A 15,246-nucleotide genomic window follows, 5' to 3' on the forward strand; every position below is an offset into this window, starting at 1 on the left:
CAATGTATTATCTCAATTGATCTTGATATTTTAGACTGACCGGAGGCCGTATTTCTACAACAGCGACTATGAGAGTCATACCATATGTTCATACATTGTATCATACATACTTGCCTTTTTTGAAAAAAATAATATTATTATCCCTATTGCATGCGTCTTTTTTTTTGCGAATATTATCCCTATCGCATGCGTCTTATTTTTTGCAACTAACGCATGCGTCTTATTTATGCGACTATTGCATGCGTCTTATTTTTTGCGACTATTGCATGCGTTTTCCTTATTTGTTGCATACATTCGTGTAGGGAGGAAGTCAATAGGGAATCCATTATAGACTTGACTGGGCCACCATTAGGGCGTCCAAAGTCAGATGTAGAATTGCAGCATAAGGACAGTGAACAGACCATAGTAAAAAAGGAGAGGCTGGCGCAACTACCTTTAGCACCCGGATTCTTGAAAGGTGGGCAGGAGAAAGATGTGGCAAATTTGTTGTCGAACGTAGATCCGGACTTGATAAAACAGATACAAAATATAAGGAAGTTAGCGGGTACAACAGTCATCGCAGATCACGGTTGGGAAGAGGAACTATCCGACGAACAAGTCTATGAGAAGGAACCCTCGATAGATTGGGATGGTGATATATCTTATGGTGGTAGTGACAGTTACAGTTCATTTTTAGATTTGAATGATTTCGATATGGATTTGGATTTCGATGGAAGTGCACACGTCGATGATCGAGGGTCTGGAGAGGAAGAAGAGCATGATGCTCCTAGCCCCCAGGCCGATAGTCGCAGTGGGGAGGATTCCGGTGACACAGATCCAGATATTGACCGTCGCAGACTATGGCCAAAATTGGTGCAGGACATCACCGCTTGGAACTCTGCAATAACGCGTGAATTCAAATTTAGACCAGATAACAATGACAAAAAAATGTGTTTTTTTGGGAGATGGTGTTTCACCAGCACAGACACCATGGCTCTACAGTTGGCTCAAGATCTTGCACCGAATCATGGGATTCTGGTCACCAGTCAAAATATTTCGAAACAGGGCAAAGCAGGTAAGTTGGTGAAGTTGATTATCATATTACATGCTTCTTGTAAACGAATCTATACCTGCGTCTGTTCTGCGTCTGTCCTGCGTCGTATAGATGCGTCTTATATATGCGTTTTATATATGCTTCTTATATCTGCGTCTTATATGCGTCTTATATGTGCGTATTGTATATGCGTTTTATATATGCGTCTTATATCTGCGTCTTATATATGCGTCTTATATATACGTCTTATATATGCGTCTTATATATGCGTCTTATATATGCGTCTTATATATGAGTCTTATATCTCGTTTTATATATACGTCTTATATCTGCGTCTTATATCTGCGTCGTATATATGCGTTTTATATATGCTTCTTATATCTGCGTCTTTTATATGCGTCTTATATATGCGTCTTATATCTGCGTCTTATATATGCGTTTTATATCTGCGTCTTATATCTGCGTCTTATATATGCGTCTTATATATGCGTCTTATATATGCGTCTTATATATGCGTCTTATATATGCGTCTTATATATGCGTCTTATATCTGCGTTTTATATATGCGTCTTATAGATGCGTCTTATATATGCGTCTTATATCTGCGTTCTATATATGCGTCTTATATATGCGTCTTATATCTGCGTCTTATATATGCGTCTTATATCTGCGTCTTATATATGCGTCTTATATCTCCGTCTTATATCTCCGTCTTATATATGCGTCTTATATCTGTGTCTTGTATATGCGTCTTAACCGAGTATCGTCTTTTTTATTTTAAACATTCATAAAGTGTAGCAGATCTGGTCACCCACTGGAGGCTCAGAATGAGAAGAGACGCGAGGATTCAAAAGTTGCAAATGAAAATCTATCACCACAAAGGCGTTCTAGAGCATCAATCAAGTGCGGTTGCAAGTTTGTGGTTCAAATTTATATGTTATGACCTCCTATGAGTAAGCTTTGCTAACATTTCATATAATAAGCTCCTTGCGACCATTATTATGTGCACGATAACTGTACACTTGCTAAATTATCAATTTATTTACATCATATGTATGTTAGATTAATTTGCTGCATACAAAGCCACCAAAAGGGAAAGTGGGTGTTGAATTCAAAAAGGGCACAAAGTACACTGGGTGGGTACGACCAGGGTACCGCTTCTTTAGGCACACAAACGGATGTCATCCTAGTGATATTCAAGCTGCTGCAGCACATACAGCGAGTGGTAAACTATTCAGATTCGACGCCTTCGGGTTACAGGTAAGTACGTTAAACCTATTGTATATTTTGGGATAATGTCGTTTTATCTATTATCAATTATCATAATCCACTAATGTAAATCCTCCATTACCTTTACAGACTAAGAATACTCTTCTTACTTTGTCGACACGTCATTACGCCACCAAAAAATTCAAGAAGACTCTTATGAAGTTGTATCCAAATAATGTGGTCATCACTGCGCATACCGTCAGAAATATCAAACTCGTATGTTAATGACTCGTATGTTAATGCACAGTTAAAAAATATGATATCTGCGCGTGTCGCCTGCGTCTTATATTTGTGACTTTCGCTTGCGTCTTATATTTATATCTGTGCGTGTCACCTGCGTCTTATATCTGCGACTTTCGCCTGCGTCTTATATCTGCGACTTTCGCCTGCGTCTTATATCTGCGTCTTATATCTGTGACTTTCGCCTGCGTTTTATATGATCAAATGGGGAGTAGAAACTGGTGAAAGTAAAAATATTTTAGGCGACATGAGGACTGCCTTGCCGGGGTTTTATGAGAGATCCTCGCCGTTTGCAGAGAATGAACGGATACCTGATGATGTTATAAATGAATTTTTGAGAATGCGGGAATGTGAAGAAACAATGAACGCGTAAGTATCCGGGTTGCGTGCCATCGTATAGTAATAAAGTTTATGAAGATTCGATAATTTTAAAGTTTAGTCTATTTTGAGTGTGCCCGCGTCTTGTGCCTGCGACTTGTGCCTGCGACTTATGCCTGCGACTTAACCTTTTATTTAATCTGTGCCGCTTTCCTTGTACAGAACCGACTTTCTTGACTGGTTCCAATTTGCAAAGACACGGGATCCTAATTTGTTTGTAAGTAGATATGTCGACCAAGTGACGGGCACCTTGAAAGGTCTATTTTATAACAACTATACAATGAGGCAATCTTATGCCAAATACGGAGGTATTGTGTGTATGGACACTCGACACAAGGGTAACAATACCTGGGGCTGGCAATTGGCCATTATGGTAGGACCGGGAAATGATGGCATAATCATACACTTTGGTGTTATGTTATTCTATATGGAAACTAAAGCCACATATAAGTTTGCTCTCGATAGTTTACCGAGATCTTTGAGTCTTGGGCCAGGGGCGCCACTCAAGACGACAGTCGTGTTTGCTGACGGGCTCCTTAGTCAGGCGGTTGTAAGTCCAGGGCAGTTCTTCTTCTCGGACAGGTATCATATCAAGCAAAACATTCACAAGAAATTGAAAGGTCTCTAAAGTGGTACTTTCAAGGATGAGATTCTCGCAGCCCTAAGTGCAGCAACAGGAGAAAGTTGTACAAGGCACTTTGAAGCTGAAATCCGGACTCTGGAATCTAGAGATGCAGACTTGGCTGCAACTTACATTGCCAGCCTCATGCGAATATCAAGACATCTTGCTGGTTGGGGGCTGAACGATAAACTGACTTTGGGACTCAAAGGCTCCCAGATGAGCGAGTCCACACATGCGCAAGTCAAAAGTTGGTTTAAGAACTTGCGACTGGATCCGCTTACCCTCATCAATGGCATTACAGATATGTGTAGCTTGACCCTAGTATCGCGCAGAAAAAAGAAGTTCAACTATGCAATGGAATACGGGTTGCCATTCGAAGACAAGCCGGCGAAACCAAGAAAATCTGAACCTCCACACATTGAAAAATGTCGCATGTGGGGATCTCGGAGATGCACGGAGAAGTTTATCGAAGAGGAGACCCTTAGTAAAGAATACCCAGTCCATCTTATTCCAGGTGTTAGAGATGGCCCTCCGGTTTACCAAGTCTTTCGCATTGAACTTGCGACTGGACCCGAACGCCATGTGAGATACTACCATGATGAAAAGCGGTAAGAATTGACTTGAATTTAGTTGTACGCACGCTTAAGTGGCAGACACAGGACGCAGGCATAAGACGCAGGCATAGGACGTAGGCATATGGCACAGGCACGAGTCGCACGCTAACGACACTACTGAAAATTTAATTTTTGTTATTATGTTATTATGTGTCTCCTTTCTGATATCGGTTACACTAAAGCTGCTCACATATTTTGGTTTTAGGTTGACGTGCACTTGTAAAGACTGGTTCAACTATGGGATGCCTTGCAGACACATACTTGCAGTGTGCACCCGCTTGGACTACCCGTTATTCGAGGTGCCTTGTTTCCATGAACTTTGGAAATTCGACATTGAGCAACCCCCTGAGAATGTTTGCTCCCATATCGACGCGGAAGGCTACGACAATTCTGCGTAAGGAGGCATGCAAAATGATGATGTGATATTTGAGGATATGCAGGGGCTACGAGTACTAAGGCCACGGGCATGAAACATACAAGTGGTAGGTATACATCATACACGGACGAGAATTTCACCGAGTAGCAGGAACTGTGCTCTGGTGTATACGGTGGTGCACGTAATAATGGTCAGGTGCAGTTCCTTAAAGAACTAACAGAAGTATTGGGCCAGATGTTCCAGAAGCTCAACGATACAGCTCACGGTCAGGATATATTTGCCGCTATAGGCAAGAGTTTATTGAGATACTCTGCGTTACAACGAGGGGAAGAAGGTCCTCCTAGCAGTCTTTTCGAGGACCCCGAGACCGTACCACGTCAGCCTGGAGGACAACAAATCAAACGTATGCATGGACCGGAGAGAAAACAGCAGTCGAAGATGAAAAAGCAGAAAGTAGAATCAGCCGCCGAAGCTGCTCCGGATGAGCCTGCCGCCGAAGCTGCTAAGGATGAGCCTGCCGCCGAAGCTGTTAACGATGAGCCTGCCGCCGAAGCTGTTAACGATGAGCCTGCCGCCGAAGCTGCTAAGGATGTGCCAACCGATGATCTTGATAAGCTAGCCGCGGATACGAGTGCAGATAGTGTTGTTTTTTATTGGGATTTGACGGCAAGGGGAGAAAGTAAAGAACACGCAGGAGACTCGACACTATTATATACTACACATAACGACCAGGATATACCTGCAGATGGCAAAAACAACTTGCTAAGGGAGAGTCATCTGCAGGTCACTCATTTAGTGATAAGTCTGCACCACGTAATACCACCTCCACCTCCACCTCTACCTCATCGAGCTCCAGCGGTAACGAACTGCTGCCAGAGTAAGGACAAGTCAACGACACTTATTCCAGGATGTAAATCAGCAAACACAAGGTTCACAATCGGTGCAACAACGCAGTAACGTGTCGAAGCCACGTGTTTGTGGGACTTGCGGAGAGGTGGGTCATCATGGGGGAAAGTCTCGCACATATGTACGGAAAAGGGGGACTCTTCTAACGGCCTCGGAACGCAAACATTGGTGGAATGCAGTCCATGAATTCCCACCAAACTTCCCATTCTTGCAAGTAAACGTGGCAGACGGCCCTATGTCTCCGTGCAAAGGGGGCAAATGTATAGTGATTCAAAATTTCATCTCCACAAGCCTTTGCATTTCAGATCCAACGGCCCTCTTCCATCCTCTAGTTTCTCATCTTCAATTCTCTAATTTCTCATCTACCATGCTCCAATTTCTCACCTTCCATCCTCTGATTCATCATTCAACGGAATGGCCTTCAATTCTCTGATGGCACATCCAACAGATCTGCCTTCCATTCTCTGATTTTACATCCAACGGATCTGCCTTTCTTTCTTATACAACGGTCCATTACACATTTCCAGTAGCATTCCGTTCATGCTGTTCAGTGAGTCTGTGAGTGCATACTAGTAATATATGCCGGTGAGACAGGGAATGACACCAATTTAACAATCGGAATGATATATGAAAAAAATATACCATACCCGTACGTCACAAGCTCTTCTTCCTTCCTTGCATACTCAATCGACAAATCTGATAAGGGTGGAAACATTAAAATAAATCATTTATGAGTATATGAGCCATGTTTATGAATTACCATTTTTTTGTTGATACATTCTTCCGACAGACAATGAATAGTACATACCTAGCTACACAAAGCCCATGTGCCACACCATGCCGGTTCATTAGTGGCACATCGTTCTTTCTCATTCAATAATGACAAATAATTTCAACGGCATATCCCTTTTATATATTTATCTCTTTCTTTAATTTGAAAGGGTGTCGGTTGCACGGTAGGTATTTATAATAATACTATTACTACTCTGTCACTCCGTTACTCTGTAACTCTCTCCGTAGGTACGACAATAAAAGCATTTGTGAGGGAGGCATACTTACTGGTCGCAGGAGAGAGTCGCAGGCATAGTGGTCGCAGTCGAGAGTCGCAGGCATAGGGATAATATTATTTATTTAATCGCAATCGAGAGTCGCAGTCATAGTGGTCGCAGTCTTAACAAATCTCTACATAATTACATAGTCATATATTTACATACTCACTCACTTCAGGTTGTTGGGCCCGTTCCATTATCCAATTTTTCGACCCCATATATCTTCGGATTATCGAATTTAAGGCACTTATTTTTCTGAAATTCGATAATTCGAGATATCCATTCCATCAAAAAAAAATCCCATAAGTAGAGATTGAACTTTTGAAAAATAGAAAATAACTCTAAAACCCCCTATTTTGCACGAATTATATATTTTTGAGATCTGGCGCCAGTTTGATTATTTGTCTTTTACCAAAACAAAAACCCAAAAAATACATTTATCAAATTCGACATCGAATTGCTACCGAAGTCCCTATCGAATCGAGAGGGACCTCGGTGGATATTCGCCTATTCGGTGGTCGAGTTTCCAATATCTGCCTTTCTTGACAAATATTCGACCCAAAATCGATAATTTAAAATATATACTTGAAAAAATCGATGAGGGAACGGGGCCCTATTAGTGCCGAAAACATGTCAAAACATGAGGGACATATGTAGTGTCAATATTTAGTTTGCGCTCATAGAAGTAGCCCTCGTTGTAATCGTCTAATCTCTCTAGTAGTAGAGTAGAGAGGGGCAGAGGGCTATGTTACAAAAGATGCAATACAACAGGTGGAACGCGCAAAGTATATATGTGTTTACAGCCGTCAATCGAGCGTCAGCCGCTGCAGTCAGGAAGTCAGCCCTCGACCTCCCGGCTCGGGCTCGGGGGCTCGGGGCTCAGTCCTCATGCATATGCTCACCCTCGCCCTAAAGGCCTAAACCCTAAAACCTACTTTTGATTAAAAAAACGTTTGTTTACATCAAGAGACCGGCTGAATAATTTTGTTTTTTATAGATTACACACAAAAAAATCAATTTCGCAAACAGCCGATCCCTCGGAAGTCGGAAGGATGAAAGTACGATTTATATATTTTTTTTAATACTAATTAGTATGTAATTAGGCTAATATATTTTTATTTGTTTTTTAATTATTGTGGCCTATCGCCCTATCGGCGGGTCTATCATATGTAAATATATTTTTCAAAACAATGTTTTTTTTTTTTAGTAAATATGTAAAGAACCAATATATACTAAATATGAATAATGGAGTTCATTCTTCTTGGTTGAAATGAATCGTTCAAAAGCTCATGCTTCCGCTAAGTTCACCTAGAGGCACAAGTTTGTTTCTGAAAGTACAGATACAGTTGCAGAATTTTTATTGTCAATCCAGAATATTACTTTAAGCTTTAGTGAGAAATTTTTAGGGGCTAAGCGTTTCTGCGGTCCATACAAAGATGTTGTCAAGATATTACTTTCACGAACAGATTTACCAAAGCAAAAACGAACTTAGAGATAAGGTAAGGTTGTTTATGGCTCGTTGCTATTTCGTTGTATTCACAGAGCGGTTATGATTGGTATATTTAATAGAGATATATTTTTAACATTGAAGCCAGGGCCTCCATATGCAATTTCTGCCGGAATTAATGCATTCATGTAGTATGCTCGAGTCTCCCGTCGAGCAATCGCCCGCCGAGCAGCTAGCGTAAGATGTGCAATCTGTGCTACAGGACTCCCTGTTAGAAAGTTTCGTTTCGCTCAAGGATAGTCCAGTGATTATTTCTTCTGAGTTGGGTTGGTTCAAGACTTTCCTCTCATCTCTCTTGAAAAATCTAGAGTTGCTGTTTCGAAAGCTCAGCTTGACCTTTTCAACATAAGGACTCACCATATGTTTATGTCTAGCTGGCAGGTATTTCATGTAGTGACCATACTTTTTGACCCGCATGTGAACGAGCCACACATGCCTTTCTATGTTGATTCTTTTCGGTGATTTACTTTTACAGTCACCGACCAAGCAAAAATACATCGAACTGGACTTGCCCATTGTTCCTGCTTGATGATTGTTGTGTTTGATGATTGTGGTGCTTGATACTTTAATCGCCAGGCTTATATAGAAATTTAAATTAGGTACATTTATAAACAGTATGTGTTTATATTTTTGTATTTGTGATTTTGTGTAGCTAAAATGAGCTCACGCCTCACAGGCTCACGGCCTCGCCTCACGCCTCTTTGATTATTTGAAGCACGCTAAGAGCTATATATTATATTACCGGAAGTATATAGAGAAATCCTAAAAGCGCCTTCAACCGGGAGGCATATTGTTTTGTAATAGCTCGTTGTTACTACTCTAGAGAGTAACTTTAACGAGGTTGAGCAGAAATTACTAAATTAGGGAGGATAATTCGTTAGGAGCCCATACAGAGCTCTGTTATATTTTCTACGACATAAAAAATTATTACGCCTTAGATAGCTGAAGGCCTGAAGCCTGAAGAGATTGAGGGCATCCCTGAGGGCTGAGAGGCGAGGCCAGAGTCCTGAGTCCTGAGGCCTGAGGCCCGAGGGCTCACTCATCACTGGTTGGTCAGGACTCAGGAGTGAGGAGAGTCTGAGTGTGAGTGAGGACTCAGGACTTGTGAGTCTGTACTGAGTACTCTGTAGTGACTCGTTGAGTGTCGACTGTCGAGCTAGCCTCATTATGTTTCCCGCTAAAACGCAAAAAAGAAAAAAGAAAAACCGTTTACGTTCAAAGTTTCTCCTTTAAAATATTGTCCTAAGGGTTTACAAATTGGTACATATCAAATTTGGAGAAAAAAATCCATGGTCGATTTGCCCCCGATATACTTTCAAACGCTTTTCATTTTAAGCTCCCCTTTTTGCGTTTACGTTTAAAATTATCGCGTATAGGCAAAGTCAAAACGTATTCAGCTTAGCTGTCGAGTGTCGACTGTCGAGTGTGGAGTTGACAGTTGTCGAAATGTCGACTGATCACGAATCGACTCACGACTCTCACGAGTCACGACTGTCGACGACGGGTGTAGACCGTAGAGTGTAGAGTGTAGACTGTAAATACATAGTGTGCAGACTATTCACTATTGGCAGTTTGAAATATTTGTAGAGTATATGTTGGACACTTGACAAACAGTCAGACACTTTATGGTTGATAAATTGATATTTTTACTCTTAATTTATTTATTTTTACAAAAGGACGTTGTTTCACTTGTTTGACTGTTTATTTTTTGTGTTTTGTTTTACAAAAAATAAAACGACATATATATTTATTTGCAGTGGTCTTTTATTTTTGTTTTTGTTTTTTAAACAAAACATTCATATGTCTATGGAATTTGTTTTTAATTTGATTGTTTTTTTTTGTCCTTGAATACCATGTCTCTCCAGGTTAATTTTCTTTGGTGATTTGGCTGGGCACTCGCCTGCCAGGCAAAAATGCATCGAAGTGAACGTACTCATGGTGATCGAATTGATGTTTGTGAATGACAATTGCCCGATTCGTCACGCTTATATAGAGACAATCTATCTGAAGTTGGCATGCGTCAAATGACTGTGGAGTAATAATGTGTTAATATACAGAACAGTACTTATATTTTCATCAAAAATCGAAGATAAGAAATATGTTCTTCAAGATTATTTATTCCGCTAAAATGGAAAGGACATATCTGTATACACTCGCTAGCATATTTTACCTTTTTCCTCTATCATTTGTTGGGGCAAAATATACGCCCACCACAATAAACAAAATGGGTTGTGCATATTCTTTAACACAAAAAAATCGTTCTTCTATTCGCTTTTGTTTTCTTTGTTTTGTTTTAAATAAAAGCTGACTTTCTAATTCCCAGCCTGGCAGCTATTTACCAGTTCCAGGACCCAGAATCCCAGACTCACTAAATACTATTACCGGGTCACCAATGAAGGCGGTCTAACAAATACATAAATACAAACTCAGTCTCAGAGTCGCAGAGTTGTATCAGGCTCCACAGCGGCCCCGCCCCAGGTACGGGAATGTAAGAAGAGAAATAACTACCTATTACGTCATAAAACACACCTTTTTTTAATCCTTACATATTGTTTTTATTAAAAATACCAAATAGTAGAATTCTTTGTTTGGAAATTATGTAAATATATCATAGGTCCAGACGGGACGATCGTGATGCGTGCATTCATAAAAAGAGCTTGTGTCTACTTTTATGTAGCAGCCGTGAAGGTTAGAGATTATTTCTATATACCAAGTCAGTATGTGTATCCAGGACAGATTAAATGAATTCTCGCTTGCAACTTTGACTCGTATCACATCTTAACCTCGAGTCGATTGTTCAGCATCACGGCAACTGAGTATAAAGAGAAGTGAACTTTAATCCACGTCCGTGGCTAGTCATATAGTCTGAACAGGATAAAGTAGGCTGGTATAATATATATGTCAACGACTAAAGTTGGCCGCATTAATAAATTTTTAGTTCCTTCGAACATGTATTACCTCGCATGTATAGAACAAAATGATACAACATATTTTCAATTGACTTCGTACTGCCAGGGCTCTAAATGCTTACTCTACTCACTTCACGGTCTTTGTAATGTACCATCTACTAACTGTTAGACAAATACAACTTGATAAGAAGTGACTTTATTTGACCCACCGCTTTTGGCGGGAGTCTCGTGTGTCAACAGAAGCGGATGTTGGGCGGACCACATTTGGTTTTAGATATGTATTTATATGTGCATGTATATATATATACATATATATATATATATATATATATGTATGTGTGTGTGTGTGTGTGTGTGTGTGTGTGTGTGTGTGTGTGTGTATGTATATGTATATTTATACATGCACATATGTGTAAATAAATACGTATATGTTTGTTAAAATAATACCACCACAGTGAGAATAGAATCTGTGCCCAAAAAAAAAAGCTTCATCTTAGATAAATAGTCACATATCTTTGCCATTGTGCTATTGATTTGTTGTATGAGTTCTGAAAAATAAATACACATGAACTATTTACTTTTGTGATTGGGTCGTCGGCGAGAGCGTCAAGTTTTAAGAGCGGTCGTAGGCGACAGCGGCAGACTTAGTGGTCGCAGGCGACAATCGCCGGTCGCAGTCGTAGTAGTCGCAGTCTTAAAAAAATCTCTTTTTTTAATTTTTTTCAAAAACAAAACAAATGTAATGCAAATTTTGAAATAGGCTTCTAAAATTAAATTGGGTTGGTTTTTATTGTGTGTTTTGTCAGCCTCCAGGCTCCGTTGTATTTACAGTTTTGTAATTTGTATACATATATTTGTTTGTTTTTTTAACAAAATAAAATAAAATAAAGAAATGAAAATACTAAAAAGCCAAAAGGTCAAAGCAGAACAAAACTAAAACCCCTGTTGTATTTATTTGATATTTGAATTTATTTACTTTAAAAACAAAAACAACACGAAAAGAAATTAGTACGTACAACTGTAGTGCGCTTATTTGGAGTAAATTATTGTACGACTTTTCTCGGAGGAAAACTGCTATATCTTCGCCGCAAATACCTCTTTTATTGTTTGTTTACTACATAAATGTATTGTCCGTGTACGACCCCATGTACAACCTGAGTCCCCGGTACAAATTTTTTTCCGAATAAAATATTTTATCCCTTAGAAAATTTTACACATTTGCTTTAAAACATTTAATAGAAAATTTTGCATTTTTGCATTTTTACACACTCGTTTTATTACATCGACCTTTATTGTTGTTGTTCATGTTGTAGCACTTTTGTCAATTGCTTGCCCTTCTGATCTCACGTATTAGGCCCGAAATGCTTAGTGTTTCACCATATGCATGATAGAGCTTCTCAATCGACAAACCTATCGAATTACCGCGGGCGATGAGCATCTCCATTGCCCTCCAGAAAGTTGGTCGAAAGCTATAAACTCCCTTTACACTACCTCTCTCTGCGCGCGTAAAAATACTCGCCGGTTTGTTCCCATTTATACCTCTCTCGTATCCAAGCGTTTACGTGGCATAAATTTAGATATCGATTTTTTTTATGAGCTCTAAGCCAGCTTTCCTACGTTGTGTAGGGAAGTCTTCTGGTCCTGGATCTTCCGTCCCATAGGCCAACTTATTGAAGTAGTCACAAATATCTGATGGCAAGATGTCTATTAACTCAGAATATGGTATTATTTGCGTGTCAGGATACTCTTCGTCCCAGTTTTTTTTTCTGGCCTCCAATACTCCAAAAACCGTCTCATATTCTTGACATATTCTACCATAACCTTAGCCTGCACCATCCTTATGTGAACTTGTATGCTATACTTATGAACAATACATGCACATAGTGTGTTTTTGTTTTATTTTTTATTTTTACTAACTTGCAGCTTCACACGGTGTTAAATGTGCATACGACCTTTGCGAAAAGCGTTGTTTTTTTTTTCGCGGAATTTACGCCAATGGAATATCAGGGATTTCAAAGGTCAAACAGGGTTGTACAAAAAGCTACATTTGTACTACCTACTATATGACTTATAAATTGATGAAAGCTGAAAATACCTTTTTGGAGTAAAAAACACCTTAACAATTTGAGTCAATTTGTTAAGGTAGTTGCAAAGTTATGTAGTGAAAAAGTAGTACAGCCAATCAGATCCAACGAATCGTCATTATACCATCGCGGATATGACCATGGTCGTACATCCGATATAGTTCTCATGTTGTAGACCCTTGAATATGGATTCTCTTATTCCCTTGGCTATAGTATTTATACCATTGCCCAAGTATCAATTATCTATGCTCACCAATAAGTACAGCATGGTTCCTGTATTATCATTTTCTCAAGTACTACACTCAAATGTCAACTGCCTGACTTTCTCTTTTCAGGCCATATCTGCACTTATCTAAAAGTGATTTGCTTGTAAGTTCCTTACTAAGCAAATACAATCATTGCCTTTGTCTAAAACAAGCAACTTGATTCTCTAGTCCAATCTAAAACAGTCCTATACACAAAATTTATATATATGTACACAACATGTTCAATCATATCCATATGCACTATTGTTCATGATGTCTACACCTATCCAAAGCCAGCACACTTAAATATATCATAAATTCATGCACATAAACTGTATACTTGATACAAATTAAGTGTGCCATAGATTAGCTTAAACGTAAGCTGCATACTAAGTATGCCGGAGATTCAATTCAGACAATTAAAAATACATAAATATACATAGTTTCAGTGCATGTCTGATGTCATATTCCGACAAATATATTTTTTTTCTACCCCAAAAGTAGCCGAAATATGTAGAATTTGCTCCGAGCATCGGTGTGCGCCTTACACGCTCCTCGACAGAGAGTATAGAGACTAATTCTTCAGATGTTTCTTACTAAATCCTTATTATTTCGTAAAAACCCCTATTTGTAATGAATATAATATAAAGCTGCGCATAGACCCATTTTCATTTTGGGTAAAAACCCCTCTGGAAACCGTAGAATGTTTATGATGTGTTTGGTCTGTCATGTCACGGAAAGAGGTATGTTTAAGACGTGCTAGGCTCCGTCGTGAGGAGGTAAGCAGGGTTATCATGAGTCGAAGTATGGTCGAGTTCGATCATGCCTTGGCGAACACAATCCCTTATACAGTGATGATGAATGTCTATGTGCTTAAGGCCCTTTGGAGTGCCTGTGCCTAGTGCGATTTTAATCGCGCTTTGATTATCAATGTGAAGGCAAGATGGGAGGGTTAGTTTGTAACCTAAAGCCTGCATTAGGGTTTAAATCCAGGCAATAGAACGGGTTGTCTCGGAACCCGCAATGTTTTCTGCCTCCACAGAACTACTGAATATGGTCTTTTGTTTCTGGGAGCGCCAGAAGATTGGGGTAGAGTTGAAACAGATTAGGGTACCCGTTTGTGACTTGCGTGTGAGAGGGCAGGAGGCCCAGTCAGAGTCACTATACGAAAGGAGTGCCAAATCTATAGACTGGAGGGGGGTACGGGGGTAGCATGTAAGAGCGAAATGCATGGTACCTGCGAGATAGGGGAGAATGCGAATGCGTGCTTCGTAGTGGGAGATCAGAGGGGCAGCGGAAAAAGTAGTCAGTTGATTTAGGATACCCGCAATGTCAACCCTGGTCATGTTGGCTGCGAAGCCAAGGGCCCCAAGAAGGCTGTAAAACCTGGCAGTGCAAGGTGTGCCGGTGAGTGTGCCTTGGTGAGAAGTAGTGCCAGGGGTGGGCTTGGAAGGGGAATTTTGAATATGGAAATTATCCAGCATGCGTTGAATGTACTCATCTTGAAGAAGGAAGATGGCGCCGTATCCATCTTGGATGACGCAGAAACCACCTACATGGTAAGCGATGCCTAGGTAGAGAGAGAGGTGTGTATAGAGCCAGTGTGTATCGGTTGTGTATTTCATCCACGTAGATTACGATAACGAGGTTGTGTGTACGATGAAATCAAATGGTTTCATCGGCTTTTGATTGTTGGAAATTGGCAGCAAGGAGCTTGGCACCGATGTCGAGACTCCAGAGGCGACCGGACTGTTTCTGTTCGTACAAGCCGCGCTTTAGTTTAAGAACATGGCGGCTGGCTAGTGGCCAAGTTCTACGGAACCCTTCGGGGGCTGCATGTAGACTGGGAAGCCAAGTTTGTTGTACAGATAGGCAGAAGTCACATCGAAGTGGCGTACAACTTTACGCTCAAAGGCAGCCTTAGCGAAGGAAAGGCGCAGGGCAGTACAATATGCGGTCAGGGCATATGTGTCCGTGAAGCTATCGCCGTGTTGTTGCTCGTCCCCTCCAGCCA

General features: G+C 40.3%; 1 protein-coding gene across 1 annotated transcript in view; it reads left to right on the plus strand.

Annotated features, from left to right (window-relative positions):
* SARC_03789 (hypothetical protein) overlaps positions 1-5,489 on the plus strand; it is a gene marked incomplete at both ends in the record, with an annotated part of 6,161 nt that extends 672 nt beyond the window's left edge. The window contains 6 exons of the mRNA XM_014302396.1: positions 303-1,054; positions 2,127-2,293; positions 2,393-2,518; positions 3,258-3,502; positions 3,551-4,124; positions 4,680-5,489. Of these exons, the coding sequence (XP_014157871.1) occupies positions 303-1,054; positions 2,127-2,293; positions 2,393-2,518; positions 3,258-3,502; positions 3,551-4,124; positions 4,680-5,489 (2,674 nt within the window). The remainder of the gene's footprint in view (positions 1-302; positions 1,055-2,126; positions 2,294-2,392; positions 2,519-3,257; positions 3,503-3,550; positions 4,125-4,679) is intronic.
* Positions 5,490-15,246: the final 9,757 nt, after the last annotated feature.

Source organism: Sphaeroforma arctica (assembly GCF_001186125.1).
Source record: "Sphaeroforma arctica JP610 unplaced genomic scaffold supercont1.201, whole genome shotgun sequence".
NCBI lineage: Eukaryota > Ichthyosporea > Ichthyophonida > Sphaeroforma > Sphaeroforma arctica.